The following is a 24,817-nucleotide window of genomic DNA, read 5'->3' on the forward strand; positions in this document are numbered from 1 at the left end:
TTGGGGAAAATTTGAGGTTAATTGGACAAAGCATTTCTAAGATCTGGAACTTTGCAGAAGGTTATTTCCCTTTTTACATCTTCTTTTGTTATAGTGCCATGTCTCCAAATATGGCTTTGACCCATATGCTTGCCTACCCTTTGTGCTATGGATCAGACTACTTTTGGGTGGGGAGGAAGGGAGGTGGGTGGCAAGACAGGGATGTTGAATGACACATCTTGTCTGAGCAATCCCACGTTAAGGCTTTACTGGATTAGGAGAGACAGCATAGAAACATATAGAGCCTCCATAGATCCCTGAGAGCTATATTGATATCAGATGATTTAGGGGACATGGGCAGGTTATGGCCAAACTCTTGGAGCAGCACCAGGCTCTACCTGGTGCTCAGGGCAGGCTGCAGCAATGGAATACGGTTGCTGCCAACCCAAAATTCGCTATAGCCCACGCCCCACCTGCCCTCCCAGTGCTGCCACTGAGTGCAGGCCTCCTGGGGGGTGTGGACCCACAGATCTGCATGTGGGATGCCAGGACGTTGCCACTGCTGCCTGGAGTCAGCAGCAGCAGCAGTCTTCCTGGTGCTGGGTGCAGGCTGCACCCAGCACTGTTCCCAGGTGGCAGGAACAGCCTCGTGTCAATCCACGTGCAGATCCAGGGGCCCGCACCCCCCAGGAGGAGTCCAGCACAGCCCTCCTGGGGGTGTGGGCCCCAGATCTGCACACGGGATGACATCAGGCTGCTGCTGCTGGCAGGTGGTACGTGGTTTCCTTTCAACTGTTTGAGGTGCAGTTTCCCAGAAACCCCTATACCTATCTCCTTAAAACTTGGCAAGCTTTATGCCCTTACAAGGGGCTACCATCCCTGCAAATCAGGCAAGAAACAACAAAGTTATAGGCATTTTCATGATTCCCCATTATAGCCTATGGGCGAAACGCATTGAAACAGCGAAACAGTTTCCATGAACCAAAATAAAACAGTGCTTCAAAATTAAATAAAACAATGAAATGAAACACTGTCCCTTTGAAATGGTGAAATGGACATCCAAATGAAATGGTGCTGTTTTGCACAGCCCTAGAGGCTATACATCAGTAGGACCAAAGCTTACTCCAGCCTAAACAAACTACTCAGCTAACATAGAAACCTGTTATGTCCTTGAATCTTTGAGCCTTAACATAATTCTCTGGATAGGCAGGAAAGACGCACAGAAATGACTACCAATAACTTACAATGGAAATGCTGGGAAACCATCAAAGTTAGAATGGCTGAACTCTATATATTTCTGGCAGGTTATATAATGTCCCCAAAGCCCATGAAAGGCAAACTGTGTATGGTCAATACATCAGAAACTTGGGGGATGGGGAAAATCTTGAAATGATCCTGTGCCTGTCTTCAATACTGTTGGGGACACCAGAACAGAATGTCTACTACTGACTTGCCAAGGAAAGGAACAGAGGACAAGAGAAATGGACCCAAGGACAAGAGGGAAACATAAAATGGAATGTAGCAGCCTTTAAAAAATGGACCCACCTGAACAGAATGGGAAGGGCTGCCTGGCAGAGAGACAGAGTTTGTCCCCGAGGGGACACTGTAGGCTCTGAGGGCAAGTGAAGCTGTTTTGGAAGCAGCCCTGTTGGAAGTGGGAGGGGTGATGTAACCCCAGCAAAGTTTTGAAATAGAGCCATTAGCAAAAGCCTGGGAAGGGCCCTGAGCTGGGATTGGATGAGAAGCTTGGATAAAAGGGAGAGCAGTTTCCCCACGGGGAGGGAGGGGGGGACAAGAGAGAGAGACGGGGGGGGCTGAGGGACAGGCTGGAGGCCGGATTCAGAGTCTCAACACAGTGGTCCCTCGGAGAGCCCCTGAGAGAGCCGGGAGTGACACGGTATCGAGTGCGATTACAGTATCCAGTTCTCCTCTCCCGCCCGGGAGGCTGCAGCAGCAGGATCAGGCAGGAACTGCTTGCGTGCAGACTCCAAGCCTGGAGAGACGTGACTGCAGCCGGTGTGGCTGGGTGAGCACAGCAAAGCCGGGGGAGGGGGGGTGGGAGGAATGCCGGAGTCTGCCCTAGTTTCCCTGATGGGTGAGGGGCCCTAGGGGCAGGCAAAGCCCAGGGAGGGGCTGCATTTGCCAAGGCTGTGAGGCTGTGTGGGACAGGAAGGTTGCTACAGCCTGCAGCCCAGACACTGTTCACAGCAGAGCTGGGGAAGGGGGTCACAGGCAGGGGGAGGCTGTCTTGCAGGGACTGCAGAAGAGGAGTCGCCACGTGCTGCCCGGAGACCCTTACTGCCCGGAGATTCCAGGAGCACAGAGGTGAACACCAATGCCAGGGAGCGTCCACAGACCACGTGCAGGGACACAGACAGTCCTGCTCCCTGAGATACCCTGCCAGGGGCAGTGCACCCGGGATCCCCAGTACACCATGTGCAAGTGAGAGACTGTGTAAATAAGTTCTTGAGGGTTATTAGTCAGTATATCCATGTGCTTATTTAATGATTATTTGTTATGTTGTAAATAATTAAATAAGTAATATAAGTAAGTACTTATTAAGTAAATAATTTGATCCTATGACCCCAGCTGACTTCCTGCCCTTTGGGCAGGGGGCTGGACTCGATGATCTTCCGAGGTCCCTTCCAGCCCTAATGTCTATGAAATCTATGAAATTAAATCTTGTAAATAGTTTGAGAATTGTCTGCGAGGGTGCTTGATTGTAAGGGGAGCCCCTCTGCTCGGGGGCACTGCAGCAGCTTCCCAGGGGGGCTGGGCAGGGCTACTGGCTACCGGGTACCCCAGGATCCCATTATTCAGGTGAGGGCGCATGTAGTGTCGCGCCCAAGGTTACAGGAAGATATCAAAACTTTGTAAAAGTGGACTGCTGAAATGGGAGTGTAAATCACAACTTCCCATCCCTTTGAAAGGCTGTTTGTGTCTCCCCTACTCTTTCTGTGACACATTGCAGGGTTTTATTTTTTAACCTAGTTTGTGGCCGTCATGTGCAAGACCAGTTGGACCATCTTGAGGATCCTTTGGACAAAGGGTAAACTGGAAATTCAGGGGACAGGACTCAGTGTCCTTAGTGGCCCTTCCAGTCTTCTGTTCCTAGGTCTATGCTGGGGTTTGAATACCTAAACTCCAATATAAGCTCTAGGAACTGGACCACCTCCTATGAGGAAGTAAGTCACTAGTGTTAAGAAACTGCTTGACTCCCCTTATAGACTTTCCCTTACATTATCTTTTTGAGGGGAACAAATACAAGAGTTTGGCCATAACCTGTAGGTGCAGTGAATGCTGCTTGCCTGCAGCCACTGGGCTGTGCTGCACCATGTGGTTCAGGGCATGATGCAGCCCAGGGGCTGCAGGTAGGCAGCATTTGCCATTCCTGGGGCTGTAGCAGGGGTGGCACTGGCCTCTTCCTGGTGCTCGGTGGCAGCTCTGGGAGGGCAGGTTGAGCTCTGTGGGAGTGGCAGAGCTGCTTGGAGCACAGCCCTGGCTCTCCCCGCCTCCCGCTGCCAGGCTGCACTCTGAGAAGCTATGCTAGCTCCAGGGAGCTGAGCCTGGTGGCAGGAGGTGGGGGAGAGCCACTGGCCAAGGCTGCACTTGGAGCCAGGGCTGCACTCTGAGCAGCTCTGCCACTGGCTCTCCAACGCCTCCCTCCACCTTCCACTGCCAGGCTCAGCTCTGTGGGGATGTGGAGCCTCCAGCCACTGGGCTGTGCTTGCCAGGGCTGCACTCAGAGCCAGGGCTGTGCTCCAAGCGGCTCCGCCAGCCCCATGGATCTCAGCCTAGTGGTGGGAGGTGGCAGGAGAGCCAGTGGTGGAGCCGCTTGGAGCGCAGCCCTGGCAAGCACAGCCTGGTGGTGGGAGGCTCCATAGCCCCATGGAGCTGAGCCTGGTGGCAGGAGGTAGTAGAGAACCACGGCCAGGGCTGCGCTTGGAACCAGGGCTGAACTCGGAGCAGCTCTGCCACTAGTTCTCCACTACCTTCCACCTCCAGACTCAGCTCTGTGGGGCTGCGGAGCCTCTTGTCATCAGGCTGTGCTCACCAAGGCTGTGCTTGGAGCCAGGGCTGCACTCCAAGCGACTCTGCCAGCCCCATGGAGCTCAGCCCAATGGCAAGAGGCGGCAGGAGAGCCAGTGGTGGAGCCGCTAGGAGTGCAGGCTTGACGAGCACAGCCCGGTGGCGGGAGGCTCCGCAGTCCCTTGGAGCTGAGCCTGGCAGCAGAGAGCCACTGGCCAGGGCTGCCCTCGGAGCCAGGGCTATGCTGGGAGCCGGGGCTGCTCTTGGAGTGGCTCCGCCACTGGCTTTCCTGCCACCTCCCACTACCTGGCTCAGCTCTGTGGGGCTGTGGAGCCTCCTGCCACTGGGCTGTGCTCACCAGGGCTGTGCTCAGAGTGGCTCTGCCACTGGCTCTCCTGCTGCCTCCTGCCACTAGGCTGAAGTCTGTGGGGCTGGTGGAGCCACCTGGTGTGCAGCTCTGGCTCTCTCTCTTGCCTCCCACCACTGGGCTGCACTCTGAGGAGCTCTGGCAGCTCCATGGAGCTGAGCCTAGCAGCAGGAGGTGGTAGGAGGCAAGGGAGAGCCACTGGCCAGGGCTGCACTTGGAGCCAGGGCTGTGCTTTAAGTGGTTTCACCACTGGCTCTCCTGCCGCTGGACTGAGCTCCATAGGGAAGATCGTGGCACAGCCCACCCAGGCCGCAGACTTCCCGTTGCAGCTGGCACCTGTGGCCCCCCCAGGAAGAGCTGGGGAAAGATCAGGGAGCTGGGGAATCAAACTGGGGGAATGTTCAGGGACCTGAACATTCCCCCAACTCCCAGTTTGATTCTCCAGTTCCCTGTTTGATTCCCCAGCTCTCTGATCACTTCCCCAGCAAGCCCAGCTTCAAAACTTGAAATGTTTTGAAACTACTGAAATGTTTTGAGTGCCCTCACTTCGTTTTGAATGTTTTGAAGCCTTTTGTTTTGTTTTGCTTTTGCTGTTTCGAGCTCAAAATGCATCAAAACAGCTTCAAAATGAAACACCTGTCGACAGTTTTGCACAGCACTAATAGTCTCCTGGATGACTGGATAGGCTTGCTCACTGTACATGGCACTACACAGATAAACCTCCTTTGTCTTAGAGTTTGTAAGAAGCAAAGGTGGCTGAAATAGCAAAGCTAGGGCAAAAGAAAATCCTTTTTTTTTTTTTTCTTACATGATATTCCAGGGAGCCTCCTAAGCAGAAAGAGGGGAGTAACTCAGATTTTTTTTCTGATAGAAGTATCCCAGTACAGAAATAACTTAAGGACAGCATATTGCTGGAAATTGTGAGTAATTCTTTTAAAGCCAGTGCGATTACAAAGGTGTAAAAAAGGAGACCGGGTGGAGGGGTGGGGGTGTCATTAGATTGTACCCTGAACTTATCCCTAGGTACTTGAAAATGTGAGGCAGAAGGTTGATTCAAGAGGTTGTATGATTTTCCTGTGGGGTATTTCAGAAGAAAGAGAAAAGAAGAAGCCTTATTCCCCCTGCTGCTTCTAGCCAATTCTCCAAGCTGTGTCCTTGGGGATTTCTCTCTTGATGACCTAGTAGGTGACCTGCTTATGCCCTTAAATCTAAGGTTTAATTAAAATGAAACTCTTGAATTCTGTTGTTTTTTTTTTAAATTCTGGACAGCATATAGATAAAATGTTCTCTATAACTACACATAAACATAAAATATATTTTACAAGTACATTCTTTTTTATGCTTTTAATTTGCCTTTTAACTGTTTAAATGCAATTAAGTTTCACCATGAATTATTATATATTTAACTTTGATTAAAAGCTCCTCCCAGTATCAGGGGATATTAGTGGCAGTTACATTTAGAGCTTAAAATTGATTGATCATTCTTTCCCAGAAAACACCAATGCATGACCAACATTGTGCAGAAATAACATGTCAGTAATATCACACTACTGTACAGATTTTGGAGATAAATGTCCATCTGGCAAGCAGACATGCAGGAAGGAACTGTTGTTAATAAGACTTTCGCATAGCCCAAGTTCATGAGGGATAAAACTTGGTTTGAAGCTTCAGTTCTCCTTTTCACAGTTGGTAAATATCTTTTGGCTGTTTCTTACAGCACTTGGGCATGTGTTATAGCCGTGGAAAGATCTGAGTTTTTTTTTTTTTCTCTCCTTTCTCTGAACACTTTCTGGAATATTGACATGATTGTTCAAAGGAACAAGAAGCCAAAAAGTAATTTTGAACACACGCGTGTACCTCCCCCCTTCCCCCCCCCCTCCCCAAGCAGACATTCTTTAAATAGTAATTGTTCACTGAGCATCTCAATGTGCTTTAGAAACAAGCAATTATCCTTAAACAACAAAGGTCTTTACTATTCATGACTACACAGTGTGGTTTTACTCCAGGTTGCAGCTGATTACATAGGTTTATAGCTGACCTGGTATAACAAAGTTAATTAATGATGACTACATGGCTGCTTCCAGTCTGTTGCAGTTTTCTGTAACCGGCCCTGATCCCATTTAGAAATGAAGAAATGGAGGGAGAAAGGGATTACCTTTTCCAAAGTCCATTGAAGTCAAACTCTGTTGATGTCAACAGGACTTGGATTAGGTTCACACTGGTCTGCCCAAGGTTCTAGGTGAAAATGATCACACAATATGGATGGAACCCTGATCTTGCGATTATGTGGAGCTCTTTAGCCATAGGAAAATCAGCCTTGTATAAAGGGCAGTCATATGGTAGTAAATAGAGCTGCATAAAATTCTGGAATATTCACTTTCCCTATGCACCTACATAGGTACTCCAAATAAAAATTATTATGGTAATGATAATAATATCCTCTATTTTTATAGTGCCTTTGTCCTGATACTTTCCAAAATATTTTGCAAACCATACATTGGGAATATTTCACTTGCTGCTGACAACTCTGATGCAGAAAGTGATAGTCATCCATAGCCTAATTTGGTGGTCATGGTAGGGTGAGGATGGGAGCAACCAGGGCATGAGCACCAGGTGCCAACTTAGTGGCAGCACCAGATGGGCGCTCCTGTTACCAGATCCCATACCCTAGGCAGTGGTTCCCAATTTGTGGTACGCATAGCACCAATGGTACACAGACAGCTTGTCGGTGGTATGAGTTAACATATTATAATTACTTTTTATGACAAAAATTTGCTGGCGGTACTTAAGTTTGTATTGTTTTAAATTGGTGGTGTGCAATCTGTCAAAGTTTGGGAGCCACTGTGAACAGCACTCAGGTGCAATGACACTGCACTGCTGTTATAAAAGCAAGAACCAAGGAGGGCAGACTACACTGTGGCAGCAGCACCTGGGGACTTTTTTTGAGCCCCCAAATCAGGTAAGGTTCCCAGTCCTCTTCCCAGTACTCTACCTTCCCTCTACTCTGCAGAAGGGTTTGCCCAGTTATGTGTCTGAAAGTTGTTCTACACTAGTTACAGTGATGCAGTATGATGCATAATAGGGCTGTGTGAAGCTTTGGTCATTGATTCAATTCAGTAGAGATTTGGCTTGATTCGAGGGCTGAATCTCTGAATCCGAATCAAATCAGGAGACCCTTTCATAGATTCATAGATGCTAGGGTCGGAAGGGACCTCAATAGATCATTGATTCCGACCCCCTGCGTAGGCAGGAAAGAGTGCTGGTTCAGATGACCCCAGCTAGATGCTTATCTAACCTCCTCTTGAAGACCCCCAGGGTAGGGGAGAGCACCACCTCCCTTGGGAGCCCGTTCCAGACCTTGGCCACGCTAACTGCGAAGAAGTTCTTCCTAATGTCTAGTCTAAATCTGCTCTCTGCTAGCTTGTGGCCATTATTTCTTGTAACCTCCGGGGGTGCCTTGGTGAATAAAACCTCACCAATTCCCTTCTGTGCCCCTGTGATGAACTTATAGGCAGCCACAAGGTCGCCTCTCAACTTTCTCTTGCGGAGGCTGAAAAGGTCCAGGTGCCCTAGTCTCTCCTTGTAGGGCTTGGCCTGCAAGCCCTTAACCATACGAGTGGCCCTTCTCTGGACCCTCTCCAGGTTATCCGCATCCCTCTTGAAGTGTGGCGCCCAAAACTGCACGCAGTATTCCAACTGCGGTCTGACCAGTGCCCAATAGAGGGGAAGTATCACCTCCTTGGATCTGTTTGTTATGCATCTGCTGATGCATGATAAAGTGCCATTAGCTTTTCTGATGACTTTGTCACACTGACGACTCATGTTCATCTTGGAGTCCACTAGGACTCCAAGATCCCTTTCCGCTTCCATTCCACCAAGCAGGTCATTCCCTAGGCAGTAGGTATGCTGGACATTTTTCCTCCCTAGGTGCAGCACTTTGCATTTCTCCTTGTTGAATTGCATTCTGTTGTTTTCCGCCCACATGTCCAACCTGTCCAGGTCTCCTTGTAGTTGTTCCCTGCCCTCTGGCGTGTCCACTTCTCCCCACAGTTTTGTGTCATCCGCAGACTTGGACAGAGTACACTTCACTCCCTCGTCCAAGTCGCTGATGAAGATATTGAAGAGTATCAGTCCAAGGACCGAGCCCTGTGGGACCCCACTGCCCACACCCTTCCAGGTCGATACTGGCACATCCACTACGACTCTCTGGGTGCGACCCTCTAGCCAATTCACCACCCACCGGGCCGTGTAGTCTTCCAAGTCACAGCCTCTTAACTTGTTCACCAGTATGGCGTGGGATACCGTATCAAAGGCCTTCCTGAAGTCTAAGTATATGACATCAACCCCTACTCCTGCGTCCAGGTGTTTTGTAACCTGGTCATAAAAAGAGACTAGATTAGTCAGGCATGATCTACCTGCTACGAACTCATGCTGGTTCCCCCTCAGCATAATTTCTCCTGCCGGGCTCTCGCAAATGTGAGCCTTGATAATTTTTTTGAAGACTTTGCCTAGGATGGAGGTGAGACTGACTGGCCTATAGTTGCCCGGGTCCTCCTTCCTCCCCTTCTTGAAAATGGGGACCACATTGGCCCTTTTCCAGTCCTCCGGGACCTGGTCCATGCGCCACGAGTGTTCAAATATTCCTGCCAGTGGCTGTGCAATGACGTCAGCCAGTGCCTTCAGTACCCTCGGATGGAGCTTATCCGGGCCTGCCGACTTAAAGGCATCCAGTTCCTCCAAATGACTCTGCACCATCTCAGGGTCTACGCATGGCAGTCTGGTGCCCTGCTGCTGCCTCTCTACAATCCCAGTGAGAGCCTTGTCCTGCCCCTCACTTAGGAACACTGAGGCAAAGAACTCGTTGAGGAGTTCAGCCTTGTCCCCCCTGTCTGTCACCAAATGCTTCTGCCCATTTAGTAGGGGTCCTATTCCACCCTGGGCCTTCCTTTTACTCCCTATTGTCAGAACTGATTAGTTGAGTGCCTCGGTACAGTGGAACTTTCTAGCACAAGGCACGGTGAGACAGGGGAATTCTCGGCATGGTGGAAAGCCCCGGCGTGGAAAAAGTTCCCACCGCTCATATGCAAATGTGCATACTCTGATTGGCCGGTTTCAAATTATTCCTACGTGGCGGCTGGCAATTGGCTCGCTAGCCGTATAAAGGGTTGGAGTCGTTTCCGCCCAGGTTGGAGAACTCCATGGTCGTCTCGGGGTGGAACCTGGCGGTCTGATCACCCGCCGACGACTCCCCGTCAGCGAACCCCCTGACGTACCCCTGTGTCCTGAATGCTCAAGTTTAAAGGTATCTCGTCTCATAGGAGCTCCTCGGTTTGATTGTAACAGAATCTGGAGTTTGAAGTTAACCTTCTTCCTATGCTGTACATCGTGACAGTGTAAGTAAAGCCATCTTTGTTTGAACCAGTACGCGTTTGTGCCTAATTCTACTCCAGCGGTCGCAAGTACCCATCTACGTGCCGGGTTTGTGGCTACAACCCAGCCGGCCCCTTCCCTGGATCCCAAGCTCGGTTACCCACACCTATATATCTAAAAAACAATTTTTTGTTATCCTTTACTTGGGATGCCATCCTCAGCTCCATGGTAGCTTTGGCCCGTCTAACTGCCTCCCTACAAGTGCGAGCAGAGGAGGTATACTCCTCTTTGGTAACCTAGCCCTGTGTCCACTTTTTATATGCTCCCCTGTAATTTCTCTGAATCGAATCGGAACCCTCCGAATCAGTTCAGAGAGATTCAGAAACATTCGATGATTCAGACATAGACACAGGTTTACATTTTTTTTTCTACGTATCTCAAGGTATCAGGCAGCTCGCGAATGCTGAGATGCTGGGACAGATGGAGCATCCCACAGGAGCATGGGGGCAGCATGCTCAGCAGCAGACCCGGAAGTAGACCAGAAGCACTTCTGGTCCACTTCTAGGTCTCCTGGGGAGTACACAGGGGGCTCCCCCCATACCCCACGGCACCTCCCCCACTTGGTGACTGGTGCCTCCTGGGTTTGGGGGGGCACCCAGGGTCCCCCCATCCAGCTGAATGCTGAGCCAGGAGGGGGTGCCAGGGGCCTGCACGCTCAGTGGCAGACCCAGAAGTGGACCGGAAGTACTTCTGGTCCACTTCTGGGTTTGCTGCTGAGTGTGTGGGTCCCCCCCTCCCCCCCACTCCTGTGGGATGCTCCATTTGCCACAGCACTGCAGCATTTACGAGCCATGCCTGGTACCTTGAGGTATGTAGAAAAAGCATTTAAAGCTGTGTTTATGACTGAATCACTGATTCTCTGAATCAGCTTTGAATCTTCAGATTTGGATTCAGTCGAATCGGATCAGGGACAGTGATCCAAATTAATGAATCGGATCACTGTCCCCGATATGGGCTGAATCCAAATTGAATACAGCCCATTTTGCACACCCCTAATGCATAAGCCACTGAAGTGAAAAAATCCTGCTTTTGCTACAACTTATATGTAAACTTTGATCACCATAACAGGTCATGATTAGTGTTCACTAAAATGAATTTCTATACTGGGGACAATGCTGATGGTTCCAGTTTTTCTTAATCTCAAATTGGGATGAAAAGTAAATTTTTTTAGAATTTAAATTTTGAATTAGAACTGTTTCCTTTAAATGTAAATATTTCTTTTGGCCACACTTAAACCCTTTAACAATGAAACAAATTTATATTATAAAAGATAATCTAAATGTCATATAAAAGTTGAAACAATAAGGTTGAAATGTGTTTTAACCTTGTCAAAATGAAATGGTAGCATAATTTTCCTTTAAAAAATGTTTTCAACATGGTAATGCAAAACACTTTAATATCGCTTTATTAGTATTTTCAATGAAAAATGATGTCCCTAGAACATTTTTGATCAGCTTGAGTCATGACATTGTGTTTATGGCATCACTGGGTGTGTTTACACATGCATTTACTGCACATTAAATATACCGCACAGTAACTTACTGCGCAGTAAGTGGCAATAGGGCCAGCATCTACATATGAGGTCAACCTGGGACTAGATTTAGTCCCAAGTCAGAGCAGCCTGCCATGTGCCTCTGTGGCCACTGAGGGAGTTCCAGCCTCTGGTCACAGTGCTACCAGCACTTGGTGTTAGGGTAACAATATTAATTTTGGGGAGTACTGTGTGTGCAGCTGAATGAAGCCTTTTTCTTGTGTCTCAGCAAAAGCTGCTGGTCACAAGGCTAGATGATATATTAAAAGCAACTAACTTGGCTAATGCTTAAGTAAGCGGATTCTTAACAAAAGGATAGGGTGCAAAGTGCATGATGTGTTGAGTAAAAATAGAATGCAGCCCACCAACTAGTGTCAGCAGACACCATATGGCCTTGGAGATGGTGCTGAAGTCAGCAAGAAAACTAGAAAGAACCAGCGAGAAACCGTAAGTGACCGAAGGAAGATGGGGGTCAAAGTCTTACACACGTACTCTTATCAGAGAAGCATGTAAATGAATGAAATGTGTAGGCAATACCATGCTAAGGAAGCAAACAGCAAACAGAGGCGGAGTTTGAGATGGGAGGAGAAATGGGTGGAACCAAAGGAGGGATGAGGGCGGAGTGATTTGTTAATATGTATGAACCAAGGTGTATAAAATGGGAAAAGAACTAGTTATGTTCAAGGCAGGTCCCCCGTTTGTTGTTTTTTGGGACCTTTGCCCAAAGCTGTCTCTATTCTGAATAAAGCTGTTGCGAGCAGTGTGTGCTGGTGTTTATTCCCTGCTTGCTCTGGCTAATGAGTAACAGGATCCATGAGCAATTGGGTCATTGTCTCCCTAGTCCGTTGGGTGCTACATGGAGTTGGGGTCCAACACGTGGCAGTCATGCTGAGGCCAGAGGCAGCTGTCAGAACTTGGCAGCCATCTTAAAAGTATACCCACACCCTCTGATCCCTGTCCACCCTGCCTCCCCAAGCCACCCTTGCCTCTGCCCCTGCTAGCAGCACCCTGCTGCTCCAGCTCAGCCCTGCCAGCAATGACCAGCACCCTGAGCTGCTGCTGGACATGGTGCTGGCTCTGCTGGTCCCACCAGGTCCCAAGACAGCCACTCACCCACCAGCCAGGCCAAGGGCACCGGCTGTGAGAGGCTCTGACCAACTCCCTCCTCCTGCATTTCCCACTCCGGCTCACCTGCCCCACTACCTACACACCCTTGACCCTCCTGCCCACCCCCAGTACCACTCCAGGACAAACACATAGGACAAACCGTACAAACTTAATACAACAACCCTCCTCATCCCTCCTTCCTCCCCCCTCAATGAAAGCCCCTCCCCATTCTCTTGACACACAGTGCTCCTCCACCCCCACCCCATTTAACAGTAATAAAAACCCTGTTCCTCAAACCTAAAAGACACTTCACATGTCTGACCCCATCCCTAAATTCATCTGTGCGGGGCTGAGGGATGGGGCCACCCCAGGTGGAGAGTCCAGTGGCAGGCAGCCAGCGCCCTGGCTGCAACAGTTCCCCCACAGGTCTGGGAGCTGTGGTGAAGGCTGGGGATATCTGTGGCTGGCAGGCGCTGCAGCACCTGCTCCAGGGTGCTGCCCAGGGCCAGTTGTGGGTGGGATGCAGTGGCCCTGTGGGGCCAGAGCAGGGGGCCAGGTGCAGGGGGGCATAGGCACAGCCTCTGCTGGGCAGCCTTATGCAGCCAGCTGTTGCTCCAGCAGCTCCATACATTGCTGCTCCAGGGCCACCAGCTTGGCCCAGTGGATCTGGCATGCCTGCAGTTATGCCTTCTCCTTGGTGGCCTCCTGGGCAAGGTGCTCCATCTGCCACACCCACTGTTCTTTGACCCAGCCCTCCATTGCAACCACCAGCCACTGGAGCAGGCGGGTCCCATCATGGTTGCACTGCTGGTGTTGCTGGCACTTCTGGGTGGCTCTAGTAGACGGTGGCAGTGAGAGTGCAGAGGTGGTTCTGTTGGCTTCTGTGGCCTCTCCCCTACATCCAGATGTTGGCCCTGCAGAGGCAAGAGACAGAAGGGTTTTGGGAGAGTTTGCAACATTTGAGAGAGAAGATGCTCTGCTTCAGGGGCCCTGCAATATCTGAACTCAGATAGGAGGTTGGCCATGTGCAGGTGCCCAGGGACAATCGTAAGCTGGCCAGGCAGGCTTGGGCCCAGGTGGAGGGACACAGGCTGCTCAATAAAGGTCTGACCTGTATCCTGCCTCTTTATATGCTGGAGGTGGGGGGTGGGAATCTGGGGCTGGGGCCAGGAGCAGGGACAGGGGTGGGGACTGGGGCTGGGAGAGTCCACCACCCAGGGACTTATCATGGGTCCAGGGTCAGTGAAGCTGGTGGCTCGGCCTGGGGCTCCCTGTGCCAGGTGGCATCCAGCTCTGCCCGATATCAATAGCTTCTGGTGGCCTGGGGGCTGGCACCTGGCTAGGGGCCTCTCCCTGGGAAGGAACTGGTGCTGCTGGCAGCCTGTGGTGGCATGGCTAGCTGCTCCTCATGGGTAGCTGTGGGGCAGGGCTGAGGCTGAGGCAGGTGCTGGCCATGGCTCACTGGGTTGCCAGTGGATGCAGTATCAAGGGATGAGTGCAGGGTGGGGTGCTGATGGCCTGAGTTCCCCTCCAGTGATTTGTCACTGGAGGTGTCAGGATGTGGCATGGGCATAGGCTCCCAGGGTGCCAGAATGCGGGTCAGCTCCCACAGGAAGGCCACGGTCCTGGGTCCCCACCGGACCAACAATTGTGGACAGTAATGGCCAACCACTAGGCCTGGAGGTCCTTGACCTTACACTGGCATGCTAACCTGGAGTGGCCATGCTCATACATCCCTACCACCAGGGCCTCATAAATGTGGGTGTTCAAGTGCCCACCCAGGACATCCTCCTTGCCCCACAGCACCACAAGTGTGCACACCACCTCCTGGGTCCAGATGGTTAGGCTCATGTGAATGGGGCTGTGACTGGATACCGGGGAGGATGTTATGCCCTGCGCTAGTTGGCTGAGCCCCCGTGTGGATGGCCCTGTGATGCCAGCCCTTGTGGGCTGGCAGCAGCACCCTGACAGGGTCATGCCTAGGGAGTCACTGTCACTTGACTGAGGCTCTTCACCATGATCTGGGAGAAAGAGAGAGGTCCAGGGTGAGCAGCAGTGGGGACCAGGTGCTGGCCCTGGTAGCATAGCCATCAGGGTCAGTATGCCTGGTGGGATTACAGGGCTGGGCAAGGGGTGCAACGAACTGCAGCCCTTTGCATCACTCACCTGTGGCCAGAGAGCAGCTCAGGAGGGGGGTATCCCAGACACACCCAGTCTGTGGGCTGTCCAGGGGGCACATGGGGCCTACTGGGTTCCTGGACAGAGAGTAGCTCCTTCAGATTCCCTGTGCATTGTGCCCCAAGGCACAAAATGGGTACAGGCTTTTATAGCCTGAAGCTAGGGGCGGCCAGAGAGCAGCCCAGCTCAGCAGCAGGAGAGGGGGCCAGGCAGGAGCCCTGGGACAGGGGTTCTGGCTGGCCCCCTAGCAGCTGGGCAGACCCAGCTGGGAAGCTCCTGCGTTATTACACAGTAACACTTCTACACGTGTGTTACTGTGCAGTAACTAATCAGGAGTATATTTGCTATCCTCATCATGCAGGTAGCAAATTTATGACCAAGTTGGTGTAAGCCACCATAGTTACTGCACAGTACAGGAGTGCATGTGTAGACGTGTGACTGTGCTGCACAGTAATGTTTGATTACTGCACAGTAAATGTGCACATGTAGATGCATCCACAATTAACTCTGTGACCTTGAAAGGCATTAGATTCATGGTTAAATGTTTACCTGGCAAGAAACATGCAACTGATTGATTTATCCATACCAATGGAACTTTCCTTTTAAGGCTATCTGTGCAAGTCCTGACTAGGCCTGATCCAGTCTTGCTTATGAGATCTCTTGAGATCATATAACTTAAGAAACTATGGCTTGTAGTCATTACCACTAACATGAGTTACGTGCATGTATCCAGGGAAGATTAGGCTTTACAGTCCTTTTCATATTTACGTTTAATATCTGCTCTCCAATGGCTGCAATAGTTTTGTTCTCCATTTTATAGAATGCTGATTTAGATGCTAATAAGTTCAGTGTGGTTTACTGAAAGAAAGGCTTGTTTTAAAAAGAGAACAGCCATGTAACTCAAACTGCACAGTGTGGATGACAGCTGTCTGTATTTCATAGCTTGAAATATTGCTTTAACAATTGTCTCATGTTTTTAAAGTCCTATGGTAGAATATTGCCATTATTGTGGGATTTCAGATAGAAAAAAAACTATTTATTTTAAGACAAACAGACATTGCAGATACACAATGTGGCTGCAAGATGAAGGCACCTGTTAGTTATTTCCTCAATCAATGGCAAACTGGGATCTGAGTTCTTAAGAAATTCTCCTTTTTGGTTGCAAAAATTCTTCAGGAAATGGGACTACCTTGTGTTTGAAAATGGTGACCATTTTAAATTGGTGCCATCTCTGAGGAAGTATTTTGGCTTGGAGAGATTGAGTGGTTTAAGACTTGGCCGTGGGATATATCTTTTGCTCCTAGCTCATAGGTTTAGATCCATCTCATGTCTGAAGTGCCTGAAAGTATTTACCATCTGCTAACTGGTCATCAGTTTTTGTAAAATTAGTGGGTGTCCATATTCGATTTTCTGGTGGACAGAGATGCATTACAATATCTGCCAGTATGCTTGGCACTAACTGGTACCATCAGCAGTGGCCAACTGAATAAGCTAAGGTTTCTCTTTTCACTGCCCCATGGCAGGCTGTAGAGTAGAACTATTAGGCGTGTCCATACAAGAGCGGTTGTGCAGCATGTGGTGCCGCAAACATGTTTTCAGTGCCACATACTGCACAGCCCGGTGTTCTCCATGCTGCAAGGGTGTGCTGCTTGTGCGTTTGCTACTCTGGGTTTTTTCCCATGGGTTTTTTTTAACCTCAGATATCCAGGGGTAAAAAAAAAATGGGGAAAAAAATGGAGCAGTGCACTCTTGGGAAGCGTGCATTGCTGAAAAGTGGAGCCGGGCTGCCTGGAGCTGCACTGCAGCTGCTGGCCAGCCTCCACCTGGTAGAATCACCATGGCTGCAGCCCCAGGAGGCCCCCAGGGCCCCAGGTAAGGCTGGGGCCAACACAGTGCTGGCTCCAGTCTCCTCTACCATCCCTGGGGTAATTTGCTGTGCCTCAAAGTGCACATGGCACAGGTGTTCCTTGGGGACAAGTAGTTGCAGTGCAAGGTGCACTGCTGCTATTTGTCACCAGGGAACCAAACGTCCACACATGTTTGGACGTGCCCATTGGGCATGTCCACACATGCAGGCATGTGCACTTGCAGCAGCTCAAATAGCAGCGGCACCAATGTATGCCAGAGATTTGAGCCTCAGCGCACTTGCCTGAACAAGCACTTTGGTGTGGGGTAAGTTGTGCTACTTGGGGCAAATTGACCGTGCCCAGTTCCTCCAAGATCTGCATCCAGGGGGAGGTATGGGCTGGGGCCAGCACCTGTGCTGGTCCCAGCAGAATAAAAATCTGATGAGCAGCTCAGGGCTACTTGCCCATAGGAGCTTTTGAGGCCCCTCCACCTCCACCTCCAGAACCTGCTCCTGAGGTTCTGGCTGAATTTCACCCCACACCTTTTTGTTTTTGGTCACCCCATCCATGGCCCCACCAAGTCCCAGGACCTCCTCCTGGCTGTGGCCAAGTGGACCCTGTACTTGGCTAGGAAGGAGGCTCTGGCTGGGAAGGTGCTCAGAGACTGTGGAGCCACTTTCATCTCACTTGTCTGAGCACGTTTCCAGGAGGAGCAAGAATGGGCAGCATTCACTGGCTCCTTGGATGCATTTGAGGACCAGTGGGTGTGACTTGGGGTCTCTGCTCAGTGTCCCCCTTCTGAAGCACTTACTTTCACATTTTGACCCTTTGACCCCTACACCACTCCTATCCTGTTTTTTTCCTTAGTTGTCTCACGAAATTAGTTGCTCCATTTATCCATTAGCCCCCATATAGTGGAGGCTACTAGTTTACCGGGTGGGCCTTAGAGCCTACATCAGTTTTGAATGGACAAATAGATAGAAGCTTTTGAGGCCTGGCCAGTTGGTATCTGGGGATGCCAGCTCCATGTGCCAGCTGGACTGCTAAAGCAGCCCTAATCTAGAGTGGCCCTAAATATTTAAATATCTAAATAGCTATACACTTTGGTGTTTGCTTTTGGTTTTTTTATCATAGAAAAATCAGAGCTACCCCTGCTCCCGTTGCTCACTAAGATGTGGGGCACTGAGCAGCACTGATATTCCAGTGCCCTGCCCCTGCCCATCCTCCCAACCCACAGCCACACCAGTGCCCCTCACTCCTGACCCATAGCCTCTGCCTGCCCCCACTATCTCCCTCCCAGCTGCAGCTCCATGCCAGCACCAGGACATGACTCCAGGTGCAGCTGTCCCACCTGCTGCTTTGTGGCTCTGAGCAGTGCCAGCCCTTGCTGTTCTGCTCCCTGTGCCTGTGCCCAGGCCCCAATGATCCCCACGCAGTTCCTGGGGAGCCCTTGCCTAGGGCTCAGGGACTAGGCTGGGTAACCCCTTCCCTTCCAGGCTGGCCTCCTCCTGCACAAGCTGTTCTGTGGGGGCAGGGGGCCTCTAAGCCCAGCTCTGGCAGCCTTTCCTACCTGGAGTATTTGTCCATCCCTAATGCCTCTCTCTCTCTCTCACCCCCCACCTCGCTGCAACCCCCAGCCCTCCCCCAGGCCATCACACACCGCAAGACATTCCTGGGACCAGGACCCTGCCCCCCCCTGGTTGGGGCTGCATGTCGCAGCACTTCTGTGGGCATGGGGCAGGGCTGCAATGTGGCAGTTGCCCCTGCAGCTGTGACTCCTGCTATCACTCCCTATCATGTCTGGCAGCTGGGTATGCAGGGTGTGAGATTTCTGGGGGGATGTGGGGTTTGAGGGGTAAGGGGGTGGGAGGGTTTGTGGGTGGGTGTAGGGTTTGTGGGGGTGAGGTTTGTCAGGGGGTGTGGGGCTTGTACAGGGGTTTGTGGGTGGGTATGTGGGTGGGGGGTTTGTAGAGGTGGTTTGGGGATTTGTAGGTGGGGGTGTGGGGTTTGTGGGTGGATTGTGGGGGGTTTGTGGGTGTGGGTGGACTGTGGGGTGGGTGGGACCACTCGGGAGGGGTGGGTCCCCCACCGGGTCCCCCACCCAGCTCCCACACCATGCACAGTCATGCTGCAGCAGGAGTGTGACTGTTGGGGCACTTATGTCCCATTGTTGGCAGAGACCCTGGTAGTGTGGCACCACCTCAGACCTAGTGGCTGCACATGGTGCTGGCCTGCCAACTGATGTGTGCTCTCAGGTAGGACCAGGCTGCTCTTGCTGTCACCCACATCTCCCAGCACCACACACAGAAGCTGCATTCCTAGCATGCCTCTTGCAACATCTCAAACTGCTTTGAGACACCACAGGCACATGCTTGCTTGTCTGGATGTGGCCACTATGCCTTAGTGAGGTCCCTTCAGGTCAGGACTGAAGCATGGTAATGTGAGAAAACCTGGACTGATGCTGTTTGTCCCATGTTTGTTTTGTGGATATGCACAACCAGGGTGTCATGGCACCCTGGGGTTCTTTGAAATCCTTTCAAGGGTGTTGTGGGAAGCCCCACAATGTTAACACTGTTAGCTTTATGATCGTGATTCACAAGATAAACCCAGAAGGTGCTTCCAGATGAGCCCACACGTGACTTTTACTACATCTCAAAGCAGTTTGAGACACTGGAAGAGGCACACTGGGAACACAAAAACATTCACTGCACTGCATATTTGCAGCACAGACTCAAAATCTGATACCTGGATATCCAGGTATTAAAAAAGAAACCCCAGAAAAAAGTGAGGCAACCAGAGGCTCAGGTCCTCTGAAGGGATGCTCTGGTAGCCAGCCCCAGGCTCTAGCTCCCCCTGGCTGCACATCCAGGAGAAGCTGGACAGGGTTATTTTGCCCCAAGTGGCACAACTTGCCCTACACCGAAGTGCATGTCCAGGCATGTGCGCTGAGGCAAAAAGTCCTTGGCTCAAATTTGTGCTGCTCCTATTTGAGCTGCTGCACACATGCCTGCATGTGTGGACAAGCCCAGATGTTTCAAATAGAAATATGTAGTTACAGTCTTTCTGAGTTCTTTGCAAGAGACAAACTGCTCAGTTATTTTTCTGTAAGCAAAAAAAGAGTGAAAACTAAGAGCTGGCATTTTCTGAGGTATGCTTTGTGGCTACCCAGGGGTACCTCAAGTGTAACCAGGGATGCCTCAATTCTAAAAAGTTTGAGAACCATTGATTTAAGCAAATGTTGTGAAACACATCCCAAATTTTCAGAGGATTCAAATTCTAAGTTTATTGCAAAGTTTTAGGAAAAAGATAATAAGTGTCTGGGTAAGAGGTGAAAACTTTAAGGTCTGATGCCCTAGCCTGTAGTTTAAGGGATGCATTATTTTGATCTCAATGGGTGCATCTACATGTGTGCATTTACTGTGCAGTAACCAAAATTACTTCACAGTACTGGTGCGCATCTGCACGTGCATGCCTGTACCACACAGTGAATTTGGTGACTTATGCCGACTTCAGCATAAATGCAGGTATCAAATTTATGCCCAATTAGTTACTGCTCAGTAATGCATATGGAGACGCCTTACTGTGCAGTAACACTGTGTGTGCACTGACTTAGGACTGACTTTAGTCCCAAGTCAGTCCACACATGATTTTAATGCGTTTTAACACCTGCATGCATAGATACCGGCCTATTCCCACTTACTGTACAGTGACTTACTGTGCAGTAAATTTAAGATGGTGTAAATGCATGTGTAGACATGCCCAAGGTATGTGGATTTATCACTTGGCATTAGTGTTAATGGGAGTCATGTGAGTAAATTCTTCTGAATCTAGAGGAGACTATACAGTGTATTTTATATCTCTAAACAGAATTGACCTGTGAGGCAAGCAAGAGGCCTCTCTCTAGGAAGCTGTTCTTTTGTGCTGTGAGCCTCACCGAAGCCTGCTGGGCAGTGTGTGCCATTACCCCAGCTGTACAGGATTGTGGGTACTGCTATCAACACTAAAGCCTTCTAGTTCCAAAGACTGTATCAGGTCTCCTGCGCAGTGGTGTAGGTAGGAGCTAATTCTTTGTATCCTCACTTTGAGATGCTGGGAACTGATGATATGTTACAGGGTAATAAAAGGGTCTGTTTAAGGAAGTGGATCCTTTAACTTCACTCTGTAGGATGTAAGCAGTGAATCAGATTCAGACCAGATGTGAAACAAATATAATTCTAATGAAACTAGAGTACATGAACTTCCACCAGGTGCAAACTTGCGTTTAGTCTAAGCAAAGGCATCACACAGTTATATCATCTGAACTGCAAGGCCAAATAATAAATGAATTTTATTGTACCTTGGACCATCTTTAACAATAAATTAAAGCAAACAGCTGCCGGTAGGGAGAAAGGCAGTGTTGCAGGGCTTAAGGAGAGCTACATTTTTAATGATGTAATGCAACATAGTCTGCAAAAGTAGGCAGAATGGCTCAGCTATGACCAGCCAGGTAAGAATGGAACAATGAACTTCAAAATGAGGTGCTGCTGGAACAATAGCTGCTTATTCAGAGGCATAGCAGGGTATCCTTGTGCCCAGTGCAGCTGCAGTCACACAAGGCTGTGTTGAATATGGTGGCATGGTTAGCCCCTACTGCAGTGGCAGCTGTTTTTGTGCCCCCTCACAAAGGTGGCACCTGGGGTTGCTGCCTTAGTTATGCTTTTGTAGTGTTCTCTTTGCTCCAGGCAAAGTTGGCTGAGGACAGCAGCCAAACTTGGGAAGCTGCAATGGATAGGCAACAGGCTTAATTGTAGAGATAGGTCCTATTAGGATCAGGAGTGTTTGAAACCCAGGGTTTGAGTCAGTCCATTGTGGATTCAACAGGACCTTTGGATACTCAGCACATCTGAAACTCAGTACACTTATTTAGATTATTTAGATATCTAAATATGGAATAAAATACCTAATTTTAGATGCATAAATTTTAACATTTTGGCCAAAATAAATAGCTGTTTCTGTAACTAACTACAGTATTGTACAGTGAAGAATTAGATGTAAAATAGTTCAAGCACCAGTTTTAAGAAATTCAAGAAAATGAGTGCTTGATTCATCATGATTTGCCAAATTAAGTAATTCTGTAGTAGACATTTTTTAGACCTCAAGATTTTTTTTTACTAGACCTGCATAAGAAACTGTTTGTGCAATTAGCAATAAATTTGTCACTCCTGTAAGTCATTTTTTAAAAAAAGCTGGGAACAAGTATAACATTTATTACTGTTCGGGAGGGTTTTTTTTTACAGTTAAAAATAGCTGTCCTGTTTTCATATAGCTTGTGCATTTTCAATCTTGTCCTCTCGTGTTCTGTAGGTGGATGAAAGTGAAAGGGATTAGATGGAAATTATATGTGTATGCTGGAGAATTTTAGTCTTAGTATACAAATATGTTTTTATTTGTGATCCATATTTTGAAGAGACAAGTCTGAATATTTTAGCTTTATTACTCAGTTGTTTTTTTTTGGTAGCATGTAACAAAGATGGGTTGGATGTGATTATTCCTCAATGTATGTTGTAATGTGGCTCGTTGGATGTCTTCAGTCTTGGATTATATGCATACTAAATCAAATTCTGGACATTTAGCATATAGTTATACTGCAACAACAGTTTGTACTTCAACAACAACAGCAAAAGGAAAATATAAAATTCCCTGTACCCAAGTGAACTCTGGATGTTTGTTCTATCTCCATGTGAATTTTCTATCCAGAATTTCTCATTCAGATTAGCGTCTGCAGATGGTCTGTGCTCTTCCTGGCTGGAATAGTAAAGCAGCCAGAGGCCAGTATGTATGCAAGAAAGCCTGTCAGTTAAAATTCAGATGCTTTCTCTGCCTGACGAAGGGTATCTGTACCTGAAAGCTTGCAAAGAAGAATTTTTTCAACTATTTGAGTTAGTTTAATAAAAGATACCAGATTTACCCAAAGAACCTTGTCTGCCTATGTTCTTAGACCAACACGGCTACAGCCTACACCCATCGTTCAGATTAAACATTAATTGTCTTCAGTATGCAGTTTATAATGCTGTGTTCCACTGAAGATATGCCTCTCTATGTGAAGATATTACTTAATTACTGGAGATGTTACAAATCAAAACACATTGAAATGCTCTTGAATTCTGAGATGTTTGAATACAGATTCAAATCCGTACTTCATAGCTGGAGTCCATCTCCAATAGCTAGGCAAACAGGATGGAAATTAAAGTATAAACTAAAATACTAGTACCAGCTGGTTAGTGTTACAGCAGAGGAAAAGGGCCTTGAAATTAAAGCTTCTTTGATTTTCACTGAGGTTTGATAGACACAGATGTTACTGGTTTGTAGGAAGTGTGATATGTTACAGTATATTTTTAGTTAAAATGGGCTCCAACTGGAAAATTAAATCTGAATCTTTTACGTTCTGAGGAGAGATTTTGGATTCATAACCTTAGCCATAATTTTAGGAGCTTGTTCTTTAGGTCCAATTCAGATATGGTGCAAACTGGCAAAAAGCTTACAAGATAACTGATTCTCATTGTTTTGAACCAACTTCTCATGAAAATGGGTTGTGAGCACATGTTGCTATCTTATCCAAACTTGAATGAACCAGGATCATTCTGTCGTGGTTGTATATTGCATGAAAGAATGAATTAGGTGCACATTTACCTAATACCTCCTTAAGTAAAGGTATCAAAGTCTCCAGTACTCCAAATAGAAATTGAAGAAATTGCATAGATTTATATGCGTGTTTGCATGCGTGTGCATATAATTTCCAAGGGTTTGTACATGTTAGAACGACAGGATGATTGTATTTAGCTAAGTACAAAATTGGTGAATATACATGACATTAAAAAATATATATTTTTGAGCAATGTGCAGCAGCAAGGGTACAGTATTGTATAGATAAATTAAGATATTAGACGATAGAAGCAGAATAATAGTAGCAATGATTGAGTGATGGTCACAGTTATCAGAAGGCATTCCTTTTCTGTAGCTCTGCTTCTGTTTTTTGGCAACTTCAAAACTTCAGGTAATGTGCTCCTATTTTTATAAAAACAAAAGTGAGAATTATTCTTTATTAGTGACTGGCTTCCATTGCATTCAATGGCTAAATTCTCATTTACCGCACTGATGGAGTATTACCCCGTGAGGTACCAGTCCTGAACTCTATATCTGAAGTTCTTATCTAACGTGGTTTACAATGTTAAGAGTAGCAGTTGAAGCATGTACTTAAATGTTAAATATCATGGCCTTGAAGGTGACTGGTTGTTGCTTATTTAGACTCTAGATGTGTAGAATTGGTATATGAGTTAAGTAACAGTCCTCGTTTGCCAGGGTTACTGGTTAGAAGCGCTTAACCTGAGACCGAGTTCTCCCCAAAGCAGGCCTATTGAGCAACTGTGCAATGAACAAGCACTCCCAGTTGGGCCATGATAACCACAGGGGTGGCCGCCTTCTGTGACTGGTTAGTGTGACCAGTAGCTCTGGTGTTTAGGGTAGCAACTTCATGGCTGGTACCTTGCTTTAATGTCTAAGCTTTGATTTGTGTCCTGGCTGCTGTTTTTGACCCTCCCCTGATATGTTGGGCAGTCTTTACACGTGCTCCGGGGTTGGTGCTTTAGAGAGCCGCTTTAGAGAGCTGCTCTAATTAAAGCACCCCTAGTGCCATTCTGAAGTGCGGGGACACTGAATACATGAGATGCAGAGGCTGCTAGAGCATGCTAATCAGCATGCCCCAGCGCACTGAATTAATCAAGGCTGCTCTGATGTGCTTACAGCACATTGGAGCAACATCCCTGCACATCTACAGGCAACCATGGTGCCTACCTTCAGCTCCTGGCCCTTGGTTTGAATCCTGGTTTCAGTTTGGCCTACACCATTGGGCTGGGCCACCCATGGACCAGCCCCTTATGTTATCTAATTATGTATGTCTTCTTTATTAACTGATTTTTCCATTAAATGTAGCATACTATGTATTTATTTCCTCTGATTTAATTCTGTAATATATTTTTTTGGCTGTGTGCCAGAAAAAACACAATAAGTACAGTACATATTTACAAGAGAGAGTTGAGCTTAGGATGGGCTCCAACCTATGAAAGACTAAGACACCTTCTTTAACTCTGTAAAAGATGAGTTAAATTGGATTCCTTGTCTGTGAGCCAGGGAGGAGAGTGAAATTGGACAAGGGAATGAATTGTATTGGAATGAACTGTAGGTCATCCAACTAGTGTGATACAAAATGAATTATAGAAGATACATATCAATATATCAGAGCCAGAAAAAAACACAAGGCTTCCAAACAATATTCAAGAATTCTAGTGAAAAATTGAAGAGAGAGCCTTTGGA

General features: G+C 48.3%; 1 protein-coding gene across 9 annotated transcripts in view; it reads left to right on the plus strand.

Moving 5' to 3' along the window:
* The window catches only part of LOC132245644 (uncharacterized), a 241,338-nt gene that overhangs the window by 12,221 nt on the left and 204,300 nt on the right, over nucleotides 1-24,817 (plus strand). For 8 of the 9 annotated variants that reach the window (XR_009457378.1, XM_059718336.1, XM_059718354.1 and 5 more), the window contains exon 1: nucleotides 2,211-2,421. The exons of the other annotated variant lie outside the window; for it this stretch is intronic. Coding sequence is in view for 7 of the 8 variants with exons in the window: in XM_059718336.1 (XP_059574319.1) it covers nucleotides 2,315-2,421 (107 nt within the window). In the remaining variant the exon portion in view is untranslated. Of the gene's footprint in view, nucleotides 1-2,210; nucleotides 2,422-24,817 lie in introns of those variants that run through there. 9 annotated transcript variants of the gene reach the window in all.

The sequence above is a fragment of the Alligator mississippiensis genome, chromosome 1 (assembly GCF_030867095.1).
Source record: "Alligator mississippiensis isolate rAllMis1 chromosome 1, rAllMis1, whole genome shotgun sequence".
Taxonomy (NCBI): domain Eukaryota; kingdom Metazoa; phylum Chordata; order Crocodylia; family Alligatoridae; genus Alligator; species Alligator mississippiensis.